The 22,052-nt window shown below is 45.5% G+C and overlaps 1 protein-coding gene across 3 annotated transcripts in view; it reads right to left on the minus strand.

Annotated features, from left to right (window-relative positions):
* The window catches only part of Ent3 (equilibrative nucleoside transporter 3), a 369,995-nt gene that overhangs the window by 346,814 nt on the left and 1,129 nt on the right, over window positions 1-22,052 (minus strand). For 2 of the 3 annotated variants that reach the window (XM_070524518.1, XM_070524520.1), the window contains exons 1-4: window positions 16,967-17,101; window positions 16,131-16,387; window positions 946-1,159; window positions 800-874 (exon numbers count right to left, since the gene is read on the minus strand). In XM_070524518.1, coding sequence (XP_070380619.1) covers window positions 800-874; window positions 946-1,159; window positions 16,131-16,361 — 520 coding nt within the window. In that variant the 5' untranslated portion in view covers window positions 16,362-16,387; window positions 16,967-17,101. Of the gene's footprint in view, window positions 1-799; window positions 875-945; window positions 1,160-16,130; window positions 16,388-16,966; window positions 17,102-22,052 lie in introns of those variants that run through there. The other variant, XM_070524519.1, reaches the window with a different exon arrangement.

Here is a 22,052-nt window from a genome sequence, read left to right on the forward strand (position 1 = left end):
GAACAGCGCCGCGGTTGACGAGGGAAGCTCTAAAGGGCTTCTGATTGAAGGAACAATAAAAAGCGACGCTGAAATTAAGTTTGGTAGCATGAAGTATCTTTGCGAGATGATTTATATGCATTTTTCGGAACATATTCTCAGGTATTACGTCACGGATTTAAAAGTTTGTTTCACCTGTTGAGTTGCTTTTGTGCTGAAAACATTCTTAAAGTTCGCCAGGTTGAGTTTCCTGCTACTTCAAAACGCAGCGTGATCCTTGTTAATTGGTCGGCTGTATCAATTCGCCGTTCGCGAGCGGAAGCTGTTCGAATCTAATGACGTCACGAGAAGCTAGCGCGTAAACTTGGAGTCAGTCTTCCGTGTTTGCTTCTTTCTATAGTCTTACTGAAAATCATCTCAAGGTAGGGTTCAGGTTACCGGCATTTCAGAAGTGTACTGTACTTACTAGTGCAGCACAACTTAGTGTACCGTTACTTATTTGTCTAACAATAACACAGAATCATAGGACGATGGAGAATCGAAGCAATCTTCAGTGGTCGAACAAGGAATATATAAAACGTTCCTTTTCTTTTACCGCTATTTATTCCCCCTTCGTGTCTTTACAACACACTCTGGTCTCTCATTTAGTTTGCACTTGCGCGGAGACGCTAAGAAGTGCATGTCACACCCCGAAAAGCCGCACGCGGGACGTTTAACAAGCGATCTGCGTGGGCGGCTACAAGGTCATTTCTTGAGCCTCGACGGCTTCGAGGCATGCACCTCCACACCATGCCTCCCCCTCCTGAGGCAAATCACTCACTCTCTCCAGTCATGACAGCTTGCGTGTACCGAGAAGGCAGCATGCTGGTGTAGCCGTAGAAACTCGACTGTTGCACTGCAAGACCAGGAAACAGGCAACGCGAGCGTTAGGGGTTGCCGCGCGGAGGCCACCCGTCGACGACTGACCCGTGCATCCCAGGGCGACGGTGGCGATGGCGACGAGGTTCGCCCGGTAGCCGGCGTCGTGCTCGAAGCTCTCCCAGTGCACCTCGAAGAGCGCCACGAAGAGCAGCGTGGCGAACGAGAGCAGGTAGCCGAACGTGATGCGCACCTGCAGCGGCAGCGTCTCCACCAGCAGGTTGTTCACCACCACCGCCAGGAAGGCCGTCAGGATGTACACCTGCAATCGCCGTGTGGCGGCGACACCACAGGCGGGGAGTTTTCATTTTCCCGGGGGGCATTTTATATATATATATATATATATATATAAACGAGAAGAAAGGGGGTTAACCGAGGGACCCGATAATTATTAGTCATATAATGAGAAGCCAACAAACACTGACACCAAGTACAACATAGGGGAAATTGCATGTGCTTAATAAATGAAATAAAGTAATGATAAATTAATGGAAATTAAAGTGGATGAAAAAACAACTTGCCGCAGGTGGGAACCGAACCCACAACCTTCGCATGTCGCGTGCGATGCCAATATATATATATATATATATATATATATATATAGAGAGAGAGAGAGCAGGTGTGTATATATATATATATATATATATATATATATATATATATATATATATATATAGAGAGAGAGAGAGAGAGAGAGAGAGAAAATTATCAGTCATAGCCCTCGTAGTACAGTGCTCTGGGCCGTTCACTTTTCGAAAGTAGTCTAATTAGGGTTATAATTACACAAAGGTATTTCGCCCTCGTGAGCAGCAGTCCTTGGGATAGTTGCTCGGGCTAGCTTCCCACGCTATGCGTGGCACGCTCGCACCTGCGTAAGCTTTTCCTAGACTCTAGAGCCGCTCGAGTTCCCTCTCATCGACGGGCGGCCATTTTTTTTCCAAGAAAGCATGCCAAAAATCGACCATCGCGGACAACATCAGTTTCGTTCCACGTGAATATGAGGCTCTGGACAGGAAGTATGGCGCTTCAATGTAACCTGGGGCCTGACGGACCAACCGACAAAGCTATCTCTCCGGGCAACATCCAAGGGTTACGAGTTCAAATCCCCTGTTTTCTTCCTTTTTTTTCCTTCTTTTCTTTTTCTTCCCCCCCCCTTTTAATATTTCTTTTCTTTTAGTTTATCACTATACGGGGGACCCTCTTAAATAAAAACAAAAAAAGACATCTTTTTTTATTATGTATGGCCACACATGTGCAGGTCATAAATACCAGGTTTCTCCAGTTGAGTGCCATCTGTGCAGTTTAACCGAGCTCAGATTATATATAAATCCACCTTGACTGGTCCACCTTGACTGATCAAAGAAGGCACAACTGTAGCTTAAATGAGGCGTACACCTTCTGCGGTGGCGGTAGAGTATCCGCCTCACGTGCAAGAGGACCGTGGTTCGAATCCCGGTACCACACAATTTTCGACCGGAAAAAAAAAGGTGTGTTGAGAAAATTGCATAAACAGGCCTTGAGTGCGGCCTGATCCCGGTGACCAAAGCCGGTAACGCACTCTCTCACCACAGCAGGATTGGCAACCCTGGTGCAGTACTTGGCCACAACCTCCTATATGAAAACAGCAGTCAAACCCCGGCCCTCAGTCCCCAGAAGCCGCGAAGCAACTGACCATGGCGGCAGTCAGATCTGTGACGCAGCAGAGAGTGCTAAGAGTCCCTGGCTCCGGACAGGCCGCCATTGGAATCTGAACCTGGCAACGTTTAACGTTAGAACGTTATCTAGTGAGGCGAGTCTAGCAGTGTTCTTGGAAGAATTAGCGGGCATTAAATGGGATATAATAGAGCTCGGTGATGTTAGGAGGACAAAAGAAGCATATACAGTGCTAAATAGCGGGCACGTCCTGTGCTACCGGGGTTAGCGGAGAGACGAGAACTAGGAGTCGGATTCCTGATTTATAAGGATATAGCTGGTAAGATACAGGAATTCTATAGCATTAGCGAGAGGGTGGCAGGTCTTGTTGTGAAACCTAGTAAGAGGTACAAATTGAAGGTAATACAGGTCTACGCCCCTACATCCAGTCATGATGACCAGGAAGTCAAAAGATTTTATGAAGACGTGGAATCGGCGACGGCTAAAGTCAAAACAAAATACAATGTACTGATGGGCGACTTCAATGCCAAGGTAGGCAAGAAGCAGGCTGGAGACAAGTCAGTGGGGGAATATGGCATAGGCTCTAGGAACAGCAGGGGAGAGTTATTAGTAGAATTTGCAGAACAGAATAATATGCGGATAATGAATACCTTCTTCCGCAAGCGGGATAGCCGAAAGTGGACTTGGAGGAGCCCGAATGGCGAGACTAAAAATGAAATAGACTTCATACTCTGCTCTAACCCTGGCATCATACAAGATGTGGACGTGCTCAGCAAGGTGCGCTGGATGGTGAGAACTCGAATTAGCCTAGACTTGAGGAGGGAACGTAAGAAACTGGTGCATAAAAAGCCAATCAATGAGTTAGCCGTAAGAGGGAAAATAGAGGAATTCCGTATCAAGCTACAGTAGAGGTATTCGGTTTTAACTCAGGAAGGGGACCTTAGTGTTGAAGCAATGAACGACAACCTTATGGGCATCATTAAGGAGTGTGCAATAGAAGTCGGCGGTAACTCCGTTAGACAGGATACCAGTAAGCTATCGCAGGAGACGAAAGATCTGATCAAGAAACGCCAATGTATGAAAGCCTGTAACCCTACAGCTAGAATAGAACTGACAGAACTTTCGAAGTTAATCAACAAGCGTAAGACAGCTGATATAAGGAAGTATAATATGGATAGAATTGAACATGCTCTCAGGAACGGAGGAAGCCTAAACGCAGTGAAGAAACAAGGAATAGGCAAGAATCAGATGTATGCGTTAAGAGACAAACCCGGCAATATCATTACTAATATGGATGAGATGGTTCAAGTGGCTGAAGAGTTCTATAGAGATTTATACAGTACCAGCAGCACCCATGACGATAATGTTAGAGAGAATAGCCTAGAGGAATTTGAAATCCCACAAGTAACGCCGGAAGAAGTAAAGAACGCCTTGGGAGCTATGCAAAGAGGAAAGGCAGCTGGGGAGGATCAGGCAACAGCAGATTTGTTGAAGGATGGTTGGCAGATTGTTCTAGAAAAACTGGCCACCCAGTATACGCAATGCCTCATGACCTCGATCGTACCGGAATCTTGGAAGAACGCTAACATAATCCTAATCCATAAGAAAGGGGACGCCAAAGACTTGAAAAATTATAGACCGATCAGCTTACTGTCCGTTACCTACAAAGTATTTACTAAGGTAATCGCAAATAGAATCAAGAACACCTTAGACTTGTGTCAACCAAAGGACCAGGCAGGATTCCGTAACGACTACTCAACAATAGACCATATTCACACTATCAATCAGGTGATAGAGAAATGTGCGGAATATAAACAACCCTTATATATAGCTTTCATTGATTACGAGAAAGCGTTTGATTCAGTCGAAACCTCAGCAATCATAGAGGCATTACGGAATCAGGGTGTAGATGAGCCATATGTAAAAATACTGAAAGATATCTATAGCGGCTCCACAGCCACCGTAGTCCTCCATAAAGAAAGCAACAAAATCCCAATAAAGAAAGGCGTCACGCAGGGAGATACGATCTCTCCAATGCTATTCACAGCGTGTTTACAGGAGGTATTCAGAGACCTGGAATGGGAAGAATGGGGGATAAAAGTTAATGGAGAATACCTTAGTAACTTGCGATTCGCTGATGATATTGCCTTGCTTAGTGACTCAGGGAACCAACTTCAATGCACGCTGACTGACCTGGAGAGGCAAAGCAGAAGGGTGGGTCTGAAAATAATCTGCAGAAAACTAAAGTATTGTTTAACTCGGAAGAGAATTTTAACTCGGTCTCGGAAGAGAACAGCAGTTTACGCTAGGTAGCGAGGCACTGGAGTGGTAAGGAAATACATCTACTTAGGGCAGGTAGTGACCACGGATCCGGATCATGAGACTGAAATAACCAGAACAATAAGAATGGGCTGGGGTGCGTTTGGCAGGCATTCTCAAATCATGAACAGCAGGTTGCCACTATACATCAAGAGAAAAATGTATAACAGCTGTGTCTTACCAGTACTCACGTACGGGGCAGGAACCTGGAGGCTTACGAAAAGGGTTGTACTTAAATTGAGGACGACGCAACGAGCTATGGAAAGAAGAAGATAGGTGTAACGTTGAGGGATAAGAAAAGAGCAGATTGGGTGAGGGAACAAATGCGCCTTAATGACATTATAGTTGAAATCAAGAAAAAGAAATGGGGCATGGGCAGGACATGTAATGAGGAGGGAAGATAACCGATGGCCATTAGGGGTTACGGACTGGATTCCTAGGGAAGGGAAGCGTAGCAGGGGGCGGCAGAAAGTTAGGTGGGCGGATGACATTAAGAAGTTTGCAGGGACAACATGACCACAATTAGTACATGACCGGAGTAGTTGGAGAAGTATGGGAGAGGCCTTTACCCTACAGTGGGCGTAACCAGGCTGCTGATGATGATATATTGTGTCTTAGCAGTACTCACGTACCGGGCAGAAACCTGGAGGCTTACGAAAAGGGTTCTACTTAAATTGAGGGCAACGCAACGAGCTATGAAAAGAATAATGATCGGTGTAACGTTAAGGGATAAGGAAAAGGCGGATTGGGTGAGGAAACAACCCGCCGTAGTTGCTCAGTGGCTGTGGTGTTAGGCTGCTGAGCACGGGGTCGCGGGATCGAATCCCGGCCACGGCGGCCGCATTTCAATGGGGGTGAAATGCGCAAACACCCATGTACTTAGATTTAGGGCCACGTTAAAGAGCCCGAGGTGGTCGAAATTTCCGGAGTCCTCCACTACGGCGTGCCTCATAATCAGAAAGTGGTTTTGGCACGTAAAACTCAACAACTTAATTTTTGGGGGCTGAGGGAACAAACGCGAGTTAATGACCTCTTAGTTGAAATCAAGGAAAAGAAGTGGACATGGGCAGGACATTTAATGAGGAGGCAGGATAACCGATGGTCACTAATGGTTACGGACTGGATTCCAAGGGAAGCGTAGCAGGGGGCGGCATAAAGTTAGGTGGGCGGATGAGAATATATATATATATATATATATATATATATATATATATATATATATATATATATATATATATATATATATATATATATATATATATATATAGTCATATAATGTGAAGCCAACAAACACTGACACCAAGTACAACATAGGGGAAATTGCATGTGCTTAAGAAATGAAATAAAGTAATGATAAATTAATGGAAATTAAAGTGGATGAAAAAACAACTTGCCGCAAGTGGGAACCGAACCCACACCCTTCGCATGTCGCGTGCGATGCTCTACCAATTGAGCTACCGCGGCGGCGTTTCCCCATCCACTTTCTTGGGTATTTATGTGTACTAGTAGAACCCTGGGAGTGTTAGCCAGCGCCCCCACTCACAGACCTTGGCGGCGGACGTGGAACGTCTTTTTTGCCGCAGGCGTCACGAGAACGTGATCTTTTCGGGTGAAGGCAACTGGTCAATAAACCCACATATGCTACCTGAAGGCAGGTAGCATATGCCTTCAGGTAGCATATGTGGGTTTATTGACCATTTATCGGTTTATCGCCATTTATGGTTTATCGCCATTTTGGCCTCCGTGAGCTTCTCTGTAAATAAATTGTAAATAGTATTCGGCTTCAGCTTCACGTAACAATATTTTTCCGACTGGCAAAAAAAGGCCTCATGAAGTATGAAAAATACTACGTGATAGCGCTCCCAGCCGCATCATAAAGCAGCACCCTCAAATAAGCTGATTGAAAGCAACCACACTGCCTGTCGCAAACCCGAAGAGAGAGCCCATAAACTTGATTAGGATATGGAAGAAGCTCCAACAGCAGGTTTCGTGGCTTCGCAGCTGTTTTTCCCTCTAATTTCTACGTCACACTTATCATCCGTCTCTCAAGGCCGACTGATCACATTGATAAGAAACGCCTCTTCATAACGCGGCCGAAGCACCGCTCTGACCACGCACGAAACGCGAAAAGCGATGTAATAGTCATGGAATGCTTAAAAATGCATTCTATATTTATGCAGCTATATTTCGCGCCAGAAACTTACTTCGGACCAAAGCCAAATGAAAGTGAGCGTGTTATTGTTCGTGAAAGTGTATATGTGCTGCAAAAACAGGTTCGTCTCAAAACATAAAAGCGAAATAAACAGACCGGGAAGCGACCAACTTGTAGAGAAAAGACAAAACCTATGCGTTCAAGAAAGTAAATATACCACTTGTAAATGAGCCGAATTGGCAATTAGGATGTCTGCACAAAAAGAAAACCATAAGATTTCAGTGTACCGTTATTATCTATGATTCGTAAGCTACATCCAACACAAGCCTAGAATAATTGTTCGAATAGGTGTCCTTTTGCAATTACGCCAGTACTGTGTCCGTTTTATAACATCTTCAGTGGCTTTCTTGATGACCGACGCCAGAATTCTACGGAAGACATCCGTTATCCTTGCCCTGAACTAATCTGACGTCAGTCTCGATCCCGTAAGCACGATCTTTAACATAACTCCAAAGAAAAATTGAATGGGAAGAGGTCAGGTGACCTAGCTGCACAATTTACAGGCCCGTGCCTTCCAAACTATTGCGCATGAAATGTCGCATCCAGCCAGTTTCTTGCTCGGCTGCTGCTGTGTGCGGGTGCCATATCTTGCTTATACCAAAGAAGTGGAAGACGTGACAGCGGGACTTCGCTGAGAAACTCATCCACCCCTCTTTCAAGGATTTCGTTCACGTAACGCTGTCCAGTCAGTGTGTGATCGAAGAAGATGGGACCGATGATAGCACTGGCGTAAATTTCGAACCACACATCGAGCGACCATTGGTACTTGTGCCGACTGCGCTTTACGCAGTGTGGATTGTAGTCACTCCAATAGTGGGCATTATGCAAATTTACCTAGGCTTTCTTGCAAAAATTGGCTCCATCTGTGCACATGACGTTGCTCAAAAACTCCGGTGACCCATCGCCCTTTGTGAGGACCCAATTCTAGAAATCTAGAAGATTCTACAGGTTCCTGTCTTCTAAGCATTGGCGCTGGTTAAGGTAGTACGGGTGAAAGGCCGTTATTTAGAACCTCCAAACTGATGACTTTGAAATTGTTATCTGGGCGGCCACGTCCCGCATGCTAGCATGAGGGTTTGAGGCCATACAAGCTAGAACATCCGTGCTTAGGCTAGGACTCAAAGATGGGGTATTCCGCCGTTGTTTTTTGAAGCTGCCGGTTTGTCTCAGGCATGGAGTTTTATATTAGTCTAACTAGAGGGAATCTGGCGCTGCGATTGTCCAACCATGATGAGAATGATGCGAAGTACAGGCTACCGATTGGCATTCTGTTGACTGGCAAACTAGTCTACAAGTATTTTCGGCAGTTTTCGTTTCGCTCCAAGCGTAATTGCTATAATCTGCAGTGGAACCGTGCAACGCAAAGCTATCTGCCTTTGTTCTGTTGGTCTAAGTGGCGATAGCGCACTGGGCCAGCAGCTAGGACGATGCTTGTGTCACGGTGTGGTGTCGAAGCCCTGACTAGAAAGCGACGGCATCGTAAACGTTGAAATAACATGTTTTTTTACTGTTTGGACCTTGGTTTGTTAAGTCTGTTAGGTTGGTGCTGTAGCGCTACGTGCTTTATGAAACTTGAAATTGGGAAAAAGAAGGCACTACTGATACAAGACATAGATAGTTGTACTTCTAGTGGTTCGACAATCAAATTTTTTTAGGTCTTCATTGCGCATTGCTCGTTTATGGGCTCATTGAAATGCGTGTTTTAGGACTTTGAGAGCACAAACTTACTTGTGGTAGGAAAGGTTGCTGCTTCTTGGCTGTAGTCTAGTGTCGTAAAATGGGTGAATGCAAAGCCACCCCGTAACACTTCGAAAGCGGTACGTCAACATAAAATAAAATGAAGCATACTCGTAGGAGGCCTCAAGCATCCCTGCTAGCACTGCAGCAGAAGTGTTTGAAAGGACTTGAAGACGTTCAGCAATCGTGACAGCCGGCGCAACCCTTCGAAAGAGCGAGAGAGTTCGCAAGTGCCTGTCGTCTGCGAGAAAGGTCTCGCGTTCGCAGCCAGCAGGCATCGTAGCAGACGACACTTGTAGCATTCTTCTAAAGGGCGCAACACTTTCTCACAATACAATTTTTTTTATTTCCATAAATACATGATGAGTATATTTTTATATAAGTACATGCAGGGTTGTTATTGCTGTTGTAAAAATAAATAAATAATTATTCTCTGGCGTTAAATCGAGAACAAAATTCCACAAGAATGCATACCCTGGTGTGTCCTGGTGTGAACCATAGTAAACCGTGCTTCAATCTCAAAGTCATACAAAGTTTATGTAACGTGTTGTGCTATATATAAGGCAATGCAAAAATAAAATTACATTTTACGCGATGATATTTGAGTATAGCTTCGTTCACTGCACCGCAAGGAAACACCGCTTGTTTAAAGACTGAAGTCAATCCGAAGCCTGTACTTCCCATCATTCCCATGTAGGTTGAAGCAACGCTCAGGAAAAACCCCTTAGACACTAGCGCCTCATTTCCCTCTAGGGTATTTATTTAGAAAATTTATGGTCTCAGGTTTTCGTAATTTCTGATGATAATCAATGCGTTTGGTCTACCGCCACACTGCCATGACTGACATGTATATTTGCGGCCTTCTTCTTAGTGCCACTTGCAGATTCCAAGGCAAGGATCATGTTTACCTTCTGCTCATTAGAGAAAGACATGGCGACTGGGACGAAACAAAACGCACATTTAAACCTTTGCACTGACGCTGTCAATTCGCTTTTGTTGTGATAGGTTATGCGGCAAAAAAAAAATCCATGTACTTTATCTACTCTAAGACAACAGCTATCGCAGCTTGTTTCCAACTAACACAAAACGCGACGTGTTACTTCGGCCGGGGTGCGGCAGATAACGCACTAGTTCGATCACGATGTTTTTCTTTATTTTCTTTATTTCGTTCTGGATAACTCAGATGGAGCCTGTTCGAGGGCGCTGGTTTATGATCCGGGTGGGACCCCGGGTTGGTGAACACGTCGTATTCTACATATTTCGCGGAGTTTATTTATCAGTCGGAAAAAAAATTGTACGCAATTAGTCGTCGCTGAAAATACCGCAGTTAGATGTCCCTTGGCTGTGCCTTCAAATTCCTCATTGACGCTTCGATAATTAGGATAGTACGTCTCGAGTTATATAGTTAAATACAATTGCCTAATTAAATCTCAGTAACAAAAAATTGTTCGCAGCTACTCCACTGTACTGTAAACAATATGCTCTAGGTTTTCTTAGAGTAACGCATTGTTATTTTTTTTTTAATCTTGGTGCATGTTGATTAATTGGGACACCCTGCGTATATTTATGACCTTTGCATGCAACTGACGATGTTCCAATCCTCACAAAATTTTGTACATTATCAGAAATGTTTTTTTCCTGAGTCGTTAGCACTGCTTACTGGAAAGAGAAGTAATACTGAGACGCACAAAATGCACGTGCATTCCACACGCCATTGATAAAAGTCTCTGCCGAAGGGGTCAATGAAGTCTATAGGTTTCTTTTTCATGGTCAAAAAAGCACGCAAAGCAATTTGAAGCGTGATGAACATACTGCAATATACCCGCCGTGGTTGCACAGTGGCTATGGTGTTGGGCTGCTGAGCACGAGGTCGCGGGATTGAATCCCGGCCATGGCGGCCGCATTTCGATAGGGGCGAAATGCGAAAACACCCGTGTACTTAGATTTAGGTGCACGTTAAAGAACCCCAGGTGGTCAAAATTTTCGGAGTCCTCCACTACGGCGTGCCTCATAATCAGAAAGTGGTTTTGGCACGTAAAACCCCATAATTTAATTTTAATACTGCAATATATTCATTCTCTAGGCATAGGCTATCCATACATTATGCAAAAAAGGTGAGGCATGCAGACAGGGCACTAGATAAGAGAAGTGGACCACACAAACGCCGACTATCACCTGAATGGAGCACTGAGGCGAAAAGGAAAGAAGGCACAAAACTACTCTGCGCAAGCTCCGGAATGGCATCACCACGTGTCAGTCGGGCACATGTGCCGGTCTACGTGAGAGATAGCTGTTAAGGCACTTATACCCGTGTCACACGGGCAACTCGAATCTCCTTCAAACTTCCTTCCCTTAAAGGACCGCAAGGGAGTTTCACCTCAAAGGAGTTAGCTCCGTATCACACGGCCTATAAGCGAGCTTTTGAAAGCTGCCGCTGGGGGCCCATTAGGCGCTGCTCACCTCGTACGCAGTCATGAAATAAACACGTTATATATTGCTAAAAAGTCTTGGGAAAGACGTACGAATCACTCATTCCGCATGCGCAAGACGTTTGATCGCGTTGAGCAAAACAACAAAAAATGGCGCAGTCAGGGCAAACGCACCAGCCATTCCGAGAACGCCCGGTTCGAGAGTCGAATGTAGCTGCTCAACTCAAATATCTTTGTCAGTGCTCAAATACTATATTATATGCAATAAAAATAGTTATAATTGTTGGTAAAAGTGAAAGTAATAAAAATGAGGGTGATTTCTTAACTCAAAATTCAAGCACGCTGGGAACAAGAGTACTTACTCTCTTCTGTCTGCAAGGGAGATATTCGATTTCCTTTCACTAGGAACTTCCTTAAACTTCCTTTGCTAAAGGACTGCCGTGTGACACGGCACGCATCTCCCTCGAGATAAAGACGTCCTTGGTTGAAGGGAGTTAAAAGGACTTTAGCCGCGTCCATGTGACAGGGGTATTAATCTCTTCCTTATGCAAAGTAATCGAAGGTTGACTCACGCACGCACTTCCACCATTATAGATATGTCATGCCTCTACCATAAGACGCGTATCTTCATTCTTGTGCCTGTACAATATCGCGCGTTCATCTAACTCTGACGTGCAGTTAGGTGAGGCGTGCAGTCTGCACGCCTCACATTTTTTGTATAATGAATCCTTACCAACTAGGTCAGCTTTCTGTCGTTCTATGCTATCGATACCTTTAGAAGTAATTATTAATTGCTTACAGGTTGCCCCACGTCACTGGAGCCAAACATTAGGAATATGCAAGTGCCGCGTAGCTGGACATAACCAAGGTAATGTTGTATGCCGTTGCTTGGAGATGCTCAGAATAATATTTTTTATTTACCGTAATTACGTAATTAACCACACTTAATTAATCAACTTCTCAAATGTTATGATTAGATTAATAGTGTCAATGAGACAATCGTAGATCAACAGGAAAAGCTCCCGATACAGCTTTCTGGTGCTCAATACGTGCTACATAAAAGTGTTTTCCCGAACGTTAAAGAAGCCCACGAATACACGCGAAGTGCGTCGAGTGGCCAGTCACGTGGCAATTTCGCGTGTGTTTGCGGGTTTCTTTCACGCTCGCAAAAACATTTTTATGTAGCACGTATTGAGCAACAGAAAGTTGCATCGAGTGTTTTTCCTGTTGCTCTACAATTGTATCCATGACACTATTCGTCTAATCGTAATATTTGAGAAGTGGTTTAATTAATTAAGACTAATTATCTCATTAGGCGGAATGACAAAATTAATCCGAGCATCTCCAAGCGACGGCAATCAACATTACCTTGGTTCTGTCCAGCTACGTGGCACTTGCATATTCTTAATGTTTGGCTCAAGTGACGTGGGACACCCTGTATAAAGAATTGTTTCGCACAGTTGGCGCTAGGAAACATCGCACTGTTTCCATTATCTATGCTATCTCTAAGTTCGAATGCAGCCACTGCAAAAAGTCTCACTAGCCTTCACAGCGTTGCACTTTATGTCTGAAAAAGAGTATAGGTACATGTATGCTATACTTTTATACATGCCGTGTATGCAGGGTAGAGGCTATGTTATACAACCGTCAAAATCGCTCGGAACAAGTCTTACATTCTTGATTAAATTACTCCTCAGAATGTTTGAGACTGGCAGCCCGTAAACAAATGTCATAAGACAGAGCATTCACAGCGCATGGCTTTTATCTTTAAGCTTCTCAGACTGATAAATATCAAAAGTGCAAAACAATATCAGTGCTCAAGCCAAAGAGTGACGTAATTTTGCTGACCCGGCTCCTTACGGGCAGCGTAGCGGCACCGGTTCGACGCCAACACAGGCCCTACTCGGCCAGAAATTTCGGCGAAACCGCGTATGTCGCGCCCGCGATAGTCGAACCCACGTGTCCTTAGAACACCGTCCCAGGAGTTCAAGCGCAACGCTATACTTTGCTTTCGCTCTCAGCGTTTTTCCTTCTTTACGCGCGCTTTCAAGCGGGTTGCTAGCAATACACGATACGGCCTAGTAGTGCCACAGCCGATGCGGCTTTTTTTTAGCCTCTGAAGTTTCTTCTTAAAGCCCCTTGTTTAAGCTCGAACAAGTCGAGCGAGTGTGGATGCGAATGTGAAAGTCTTGCGTGACGCTGAATAGCGTGACCTATACAATACGCAATTTTCTTTTTCTTAATCAGATTTCTGTGGGACCTTTCTTCTTATAGCGCAATGCCGTAATTTGAGTCACCTTACCACGGCAAGAACTTCGCCACTAAATTTTTGTCGGAATGCCATATGAGAAGGGAAATTTCGTTTTCCTATCGCTACAATTATTACAGCGCATCCGTACAATTCAATGGTTAAATTGAGTACAACATTGAGCGTCATTTGAGTATGTATAAAGCTACGAGAGATATCGCAACGCAAAGTAATTACACTACAATCACTTTGTTAAGCTTTAAAGACAAGGCACTGTCATGTTTACGGTCATTATACGATTCGGGGTAACATAGCAGTGGAATTTAAAAAAACATTCACTAGAAATGAACGACTTCACAATAGTATTAAAACACCCTTGTTCTGACTATAAGTCGCCTGCCAGACCAGAACAACGGTCTCAAAAAAGAAAGTCAAGCATCGGTGCAATGCGCTTCTTTTCTTATGCGTTAGCATTAGCAGTGTCATAATGGTAAAAAGTGTATGTGTGTGAAGCCCGATAAGCTGGTCACGTGGTAGAGGCAAATAATAATAATATATGGGGTTTTACGTGCCAAAACCACTTTCTGATTATGAGGCACGCCGTTGTGGGGGGCTCCGGAAATTTCGACCACCTGGGGTTCTTTAACGTGCACCTAAATCTAAGTACACGGGTGTTTTCGCATTTCGCCCCCATCGAAATGCGGCCGCCGTGGCCGGGATTCGATCCCGCGACCTCGTGCTCAGCAGCCTAACACCATAGCCACTGAGCAACCACGGCGGGTGGAGGTAAAGAGGGGATGTGAGACCTCAGAAGAGCGCGTGTGCGTGTGTGCGTGTCTGTGTGTGTGTGTTTGGCGTGTGCGTGGTTTATGTGTGTGTGTGTGTGTAGCGATGCTTGCGGGAGTATGCAGCGCATCCCCGTCAGTTGCACTTCGCTGCCCGAATAGACACGACGTGTGTCGAATGAGCTCCGGATCAACACTTCGCAATCATGGATACGGGACCTCAAAGAGGCGCGACGTCAGGCTAACGCATTTCTATCGCATTTGCCGCTAAATCGTCACTAATTTTCTTTTTTTTTCTTTTTTCGTACGATTCCTGGCGCAGTTCGCAAACTGTTACCGACGTAGAAACGTCCCTGCTCATTTCCGCGAGCCATCATGCGTGCTCAAAGCCGGCACGATATCGATGCCGTCACGAACGCACTTGTGAAAACGAAAGCGCTTGCTATCGCAAACTTAGCGTGACGACGAACTTTCTTCCAAGCAGCCGTTTACGAAAAAGCTTTATGGTCATAATCTCCTTCTCTCTCGCTCTCTTCTTCTCTCTTTTTTCGATGACCCGAAAAAAACAATTTACGCCAGTTAAGCTCACGCTGAGCAAAGAGGCCTTGTGAAGCATCGACACATCTAAGTAGGTGTCGCGGCAACGCTGTTAAGCCGACGATTACTGGTGCCAGCAACAACACAAGTACAGCGGACCCCCTTCAAGCTTTCAAACTAAATCGCATTTCGACTTCACTTTTTCCTCGCCTCCTGACTGTGGCCCCTCTGCGTCTCTGTTGCGAAAAATTGTTCTGCGCTTCGCAAGCGCAAGAAGGTGTGAGGCGATGAGGAGGATGAGCGCATTCCCCCGCCCTCCATTCATTCGCGGCCGAATCAATACGCAGGCGGCAAATCCTTGTGCGGCTGATGCGCACAAATCATGACGGTGAAGTATATACGAATTTAAGTTGACAAATGTCTTCTATACGATACTGAATACGCAATGAAAATGCTCCAGAATTTTGCATCTACATTTATCTGCAAAGTGTTGTAAAAAATCTGCTAAGCGAGCCGAGACAGCAAACGCATCCCACACATCAACTTCGTCTAAACTCTCGCAAAAATTAAGCAGACAAGATGCGACGCAATACTGATAGGAAGTTTTAACTCGCGGGTTTCCATCTAAATGCAGGACAGTCTGAGACGCAGAGCTTAGTTCTTTATTACAAAGCCATAGCATTGAAATGGAATATTTCTTTCTGTCTTTTGAAAGTAAGGCGCTCTTTCTCAGCCAACAAATCGGGAAGGAAACAACGCAGAAAAATACTAATTTAAGCTGGACTCGTAGATGAGACTTGTATAATTTCTCATAGTTTAGCATTGCGCTGCTCACATGGTTGAGACAAGAAGAACGTAAAAACAAAGCACGGATGCTGAAACCAGCTTTCACACTTCGCATTAAATTTCTTCGCGAGTTTGACAACGTCTGTTCAGCGCTAGTTGATTGTTTATTTATTGAATATATAATTAAATAGCGGTCTGAGTAAAAGGCTACTCCTACTGTCAATTTTTGCTGATACTTTTTAAACAATAAGAGTCTCATACATATACGCGGCAATAGCGTTATACATAAGACTGACGTCATCAGCTCCACATTTTAGAGCAAAGAAGTAAAGGTTCGACTTGCGGACCTTTAGTTTGCGCAAGGTGCCGCTGACGTAAGTGCTCTCCATTATATATATATATATATATATATATATATATATATATATATATATATATATATATATATATATATATATATATATATATATATATATATATATATATATATATATATATATATATATATATACAGCGAAGGCGCTCACGAGGTTCATGTCGAACACGATGGTTGTGCGCGGGTACTTGTCCTGGAAGTAGTCGACGGCCGTGATGAAGCTGTTGTACGGCAGCAGGAACCCGACGCCGGCCAGCACCAGGGCCAGGTAGACGCAGCTGCAGCGGTCCTCCGGAGCCCGCTCGTGCGCCGCCGGCCCCGGTTGGCCCTGCTGCCGGCGTCGTCCCAGCTGGACGTAGCCGCGGCTCAGGTTCTCGTCCATGGCCGCCTCTACGCAGTGGACAGCCCCTGTCGGCGCAGGAAAGCAGAAGGCAGTTTCAAAGCCCCCACGTTGAGGGTGCTGGCATGCTTTCGTACCAAGCAGACAAAACTGGATATGTGACCGAATCGACAGCAACATGGGCCTCTGGGTAGAGTAGACAACTTAGACTACAGGGTGTGCGTTCATTCTTGGCTAGTCCCCCACAATGGGCACGTGACCCTTGAGTGTAATTAGATACGTATCGTACTTCCCTGTTCGTGCAGCCCTCTTCAACAGTCGTCCGTCGACAAGCATCATATACATCGCCTTCGCCCTCGTGACAAAGAGTTTACAGTTACAGATGACGAAGTTGTGCTCGTGTCATTCGTCCCTGCTGCTGCTTCGCAAACTGAAACTAGCTTCGCGTCATTTATATACCAACATCGCATTGGATCTACGTTTTAATGTGTTAGAATTCTTGGGGTACTTGACACACTTCCAGGGGGCCAAATACTCATCTGTGTTTCTATCTCTGCGTATATCTGCATCCAACTGTTTTACCTCCTACCTGGGGTCACAACTTGGGTCACTGAGTATGCGACAATACGTGCCGCTCTTCAACGAACCTCTTTCACGCCGGGCTACAGCAGAGGCGGGACCGGGCAAGTACCGCTGTTCGTAGAAACTCTCTGACGCCGACTTGGAGCACCAGGTGTGTGTCACTGTATGGGTCTGTGCTGCCCTCCGATTAACCTAGCTTTGATGCCAACTTGGGTCAGCGGGTATGTGCCATTAGGTGTGTGCCGCTCTTCAAATAATGTCGCCAACTATGGGTAACTTGGGCAATGGAGAAAACATTCCTTAAATTTCTCCGATGCTCAGCGGAATTCAACCCACGCCACAAGCTTGCTCAATGACAGCAACCGGAAACTTTAGCAGGCCGCGCTACAAATGAACTGGCTGTGTGAAGCGTCTCAATCAATGCCTTTCCCACCAACGCTTTAGCGAGCTAAGCCATGAATGCACTGGGTATGTGCCGTTCTTAAATGAACCTTGCTCAAATTTGGGTCACTGAGTATGCGCCGCCGGGTGTGCGGCAAGCGAGAGAACAATTCTCCGCGTTCGCGGGCACCGCACTTCTAGTCTTGGAGGACAAGCGCGGACTTCTCGGCAGTGTCACTAGATGACGCAGCGTGTCCAGAAAGAAGAGCCCGGTTGCCGCATGGCACGTTTTTCAGCCCTCGACGCCATGCACTTCAGTGGCCACGCGTAGGCTTTGCGGCGGCGGCACGCCGAGTGTCCTTAGGGAAGAACGAAAGAGGACTTCCCGCTGCAGTACACACCTCATACATAACATGTTTCGACGGTGGCAGTACATTGTGTCGCTACATTGATTCAATGCTAACCGCATTACCTTCGACAGCCATCTTGAGATCGGTTCTGCTGCAATTGTTAAAGATAAATTGCAAAACGGCGCGCATGCACGCCGCCCGCACACACACACACATGGAGAGAGAGAGACAGACAGACAGACAGACAGACAGACAGACAGACAGACAGACAGACAGACAGACAGACAGACAGACAGACAGACAGACAGACAGACAGACAGACAGACCCGCGTGTTTTCTTTTATGTTTTTCTTCTCATTATGCCTTTCAGCAAATCCTTCGAATAAAAAGCGTGAACACACACTCACAAACGCACTTGCGCACGCACAAACAAGTAGCGTGAACACTTCGGCAGCACCCTCGAAAGAGCACGTCAATTTGCGAAGAGCGTACACACATTTCAACCGTAGTCTGACTCCAGTCCTTACAGCGTGAAAAAAAGGAGCTCTGCCACGTGTTTAACGAAAACTAAATACACCTCTCGCTGCTCTGCAGTACCAGTTGACAATGAAAATATCGCGTTTTTCAAAACTACACAGATCTTCCTTTTTCAACAGCGCAAAGGACGAGACGAGTGCACATACAGAGCGCAGTGTATGCGCGCTCTTCTCGTTCTTACCTTCGCGCTGTTGAAAAAGAATGCCACACCAATTTGCCCAAGCTTCAGCAGTCTCGGAATTCATTTCTAGTACAATGGGCCCCTTTTTCGTGTTTCAATGTCAACCTTTGCCATTTAGTTTCGTTGATCGCAGTCGCGGTTTGCCGTGCCTGCAAGCTTTCCTTCCGTCTTAGAGTAAATGTTCTGCCACCGAAGATTTTGGCGTTGTTCGGAGGACTCCATCCATCGAGGAACCACGGCATAAGAGTTTGCAAGATCTTTCGATCGTAGTGGCGCAGGCAAGCCAGCCTCTACAGACAATGGCTCTTCCTGAGAGCTCACGGCAGCTCATCTTCAGCGCACGGGGCACATGAATGGCGGCAGTCGTCTCAGACGGCAGACAGGACAACGGTATTCTTATGGCAGTGCACGCTGCTAGAGTTTCCAGCCAACACCTCGAAGACGCAACAGGAAGGCTTCAGTCCGGTCCACACCTGTGGTGAATAGTGTCCCTGCCGGAACAAGCACAAGACGTCCTTAGACGGGGACCAAAGTTCGCCATGGAACCCAGGCGACCGGCACCGGAACTTCTCACAATGGTGAGGCAAGTGTCTAACCTAGCAGCGGCCCCTGAAGTGGACCGATGTGTTTCAGACGGCGTGGAAATTTTGCAAAAGTGCGAACCTGCCAGTTGTAGACTTCCACTAAAAAAAAATCGGCGCTGTGTATGTGCACTCGTCTCCTCCTTGTCCTTCGCGCTGTTGAAAAAGAACGTCACACCAACTTCCTCAAGCTTCAACAGTGTCAACACAGATCTTAAATCAGCCCAAGATTTTTAGACAACAAACATCTCTTAAACATATTCTTAAATTCGTAGGGCTCTATCTTCGTGCAAGGTAGCCTTATCTGCCCTTGAGCCAAGAAATCCGCGCTGCCTAAACATATATATTTCACCCAGTGCCACTCCATCACAGACCACAGCTATCGAGACAGCAAAGTAAACTTTCTCTTTCTGAGCGCAGAATTTTTGTAAACTCTTTGTTCCACAATTAAATCAGAGAGCAATAGGCCCATCTGTTGTCAGCTAGGTCACTTGTTGTTTGCGAAAGTATTCTACACACTTAAAAGAGAGCCGACACATTAGTTTCCTGCGTGTATTTTTTTTCTGCATTAAGGAAACGTTCAAGCTCTGTAAAGCTTAGAAAATATACTTGCAAGCACCATACTAAACAATGTAATTTACCATATAACTTATTTCCACGAGCCAGCTCCGATTTCGGTATTCAGAATGCAAATGCGTCATGACGCTGCTCATAATGGCGTCACTGCGATAGCTGCTACTGCTTCACGCGAGCTCCGCCAGACACGCAGGCACCACTCCGATTAATTTCTTTTTAAGGGCAAAACCGTCTTACACGGGCTTTTCACTCCACGACGGCAGCGAATTTCACTCTGTGCCGTGACGTCCCATTAGTGTCAATGACTCCAGGTCCGGCATTTCAAGACGACTTTGGAGTCAAATTAAAAGAAGTGATTCCAAATTTTCGTACTTGCTGAATGTGAAAGACGGGAGGAGCGTGTTGTAAAGTTTTTAAAACCTCAAAATTATGTATCACCAGTTCTTTAACTCTCGCACTCGCTATAGAAGGTGTCTGTCATTACAATGTTATACACTTACGTGTGCCGCTTTTCTGCATACTGTTCTTTTTTTTCCACATGGGGCAAGGCGCTGCGATAACGCGTGGAGCGTTGAACAAACGTACCGCGATATACATTCGGATACTGGCAAAAATACTTACTACATCTACTGTAACTGCCATACTTCTGAATGGTCAAATTCTTCGCTTTCTTTGGACAAAAGGTTTGTTCTGTGCTTGTTCTTTATTGAAACATATGCTGTTTTGTACGATGTATGTGTGATTCCAAACAATGTTCGCTTGCCTTTGCTGAGTTGTTTAAGCCAGAAAACAAGAACAAATATTTTATTATGAACGAGAAGTGTTTCTTTGCCTTTTACAACAGAACTCAGAGAATTTCGCCAAGATGGGAAATTCCCTTCAAACGTGCAGCCCATACAGGCACGGGCCAGCTATTTATTCACCATCGTGGTTGAGGCTCAAAGCCACGCGGGCTCGAGTTCATGCTAACCAACACAGGATGGTTTCATTTCTTTTAGTGTGTAATGCAGTAATGTCCTAGAGAATCAAGTTTAGGCATGACGCTCCAGTGTAACGCATAAACTAAACGCTCTATATCGTTGTCATTGGCAAGCCAGAATACTGCGATAGAATCTGGCATTTAGCTGATAAACTCACAATGATATTTGCAAAATATCGAGCTCGTTGGGGAATCAGCATAGTTAGAGCTATTTTTAATGATTACGCACTTCGTGCAAAATTATGAAGTGCATGATGTCGTTTGTAGCGTGGCTTTCGGAGTGTAAAAAATTGACTCGCCATCCATCGGTTGAAAACCGCCGTGACAACTGCTGAGGGGGGTATGCAATGCTTCATAGCTTTAGAGTAATGGTAGTAATGGTAATTTAGAATAATGGTAGTAGTGAGAGTAACGGTAATTTTGGCGAAGCGCCGCCGCCTATCGCGATGCTGCAGCAACATTGCAATCAGTTGCTAGGCCGGTTCTTCTATACACGAAAGGCTAGTGACGCCCCTCCTCACGTGCCACAGAAGCTTGCGCAACAGTAAACTTTAACGGGAAACGTATGCTGGGAGAGCTACATGCTTCGATTTGTTATCAGGAGCGTCTTATCATCGATTATGTGGTTCGGATGCTTGTTCTTTATTGAAACGTACGCTGTTTTTTATGTTATATGCGTGGTTCCAAACAATGTATGCATTGTTCGCTTGACTTTGCCGAGTGCTTGAAGCCTATTCTATAAATGGGGTTTTACGTGCCAAAACCACTTTCTGATTATGAGGCACGCCGTAGTGGGGGACTCCAGAAATTTTGACCACCTGGGGTTCTTTAACGTGCACCTAAATCTAAGTGCACGGGTGTTTTCGCATTTCGCCCCCATCGAAATGCGGCCGCCGTGGCCGGGATTCGATCCCGCGACCTCGTGCTCAGCAGCCTAACACCATAGCCACTGAGCAACCACGGCGGGTGTGCTTGAAGCCTGCGCCTTACTGTGGTATGAGCCACTACTCCTGGCCTGCACTGCCGCCGGGATCTGCCACATTTTTGCTAACGGACGCGGACGCAAAAGCTTGGAGGTCGCTTAAGCTTCGCCTTTAAGAGTGGAACGCGATAGCATTGAAAAATCCACGACTGCTTCTTACGCTTCCCGGGTAACTGCAGCTTAATTGTGTAACCGTAATGCTTACCGGGAAACGCTGGCCGCAAACGCTGTGCACGAAAGCAAGCTTTCTGGTAGAAAAGCGGCGTGGGCCGATTCCGGATGTAGTTAGTGCACAGCCGGGCCAAGACAATTACGTCGTTTTCGGGTTTCTGCTATTGTTTCGTATCTTAGTATTTCAGGCTGAGAAGATTTAACATTAAAGGTATGCGCTGTCACTGTTCTGTTTCACGACAGTTGTTTGTGGGCTGTCATTCCCAAAATTTCGAGGCATAACTCTGTCAAGATGTAACACAAGGTATGAGCAACTTCAGTGATAGAATGGTGAGCCACTATAACCCGCATATACCGCATGTCATATAGCAAGGCGTGGCATATACATCTACCTAAATATATACGGCATTTTT

This window comes from Dermacentor albipictus, chromosome 8 (genome assembly GCF_038994185.2).
Source record: "Dermacentor albipictus isolate Rhodes 1998 colony chromosome 8, USDA_Dalb.pri_finalv2, whole genome shotgun sequence".
Lineage (NCBI taxonomy): Eukaryota > Metazoa > Arthropoda > Arachnida > Ixodida > Ixodidae > Dermacentor > Dermacentor albipictus.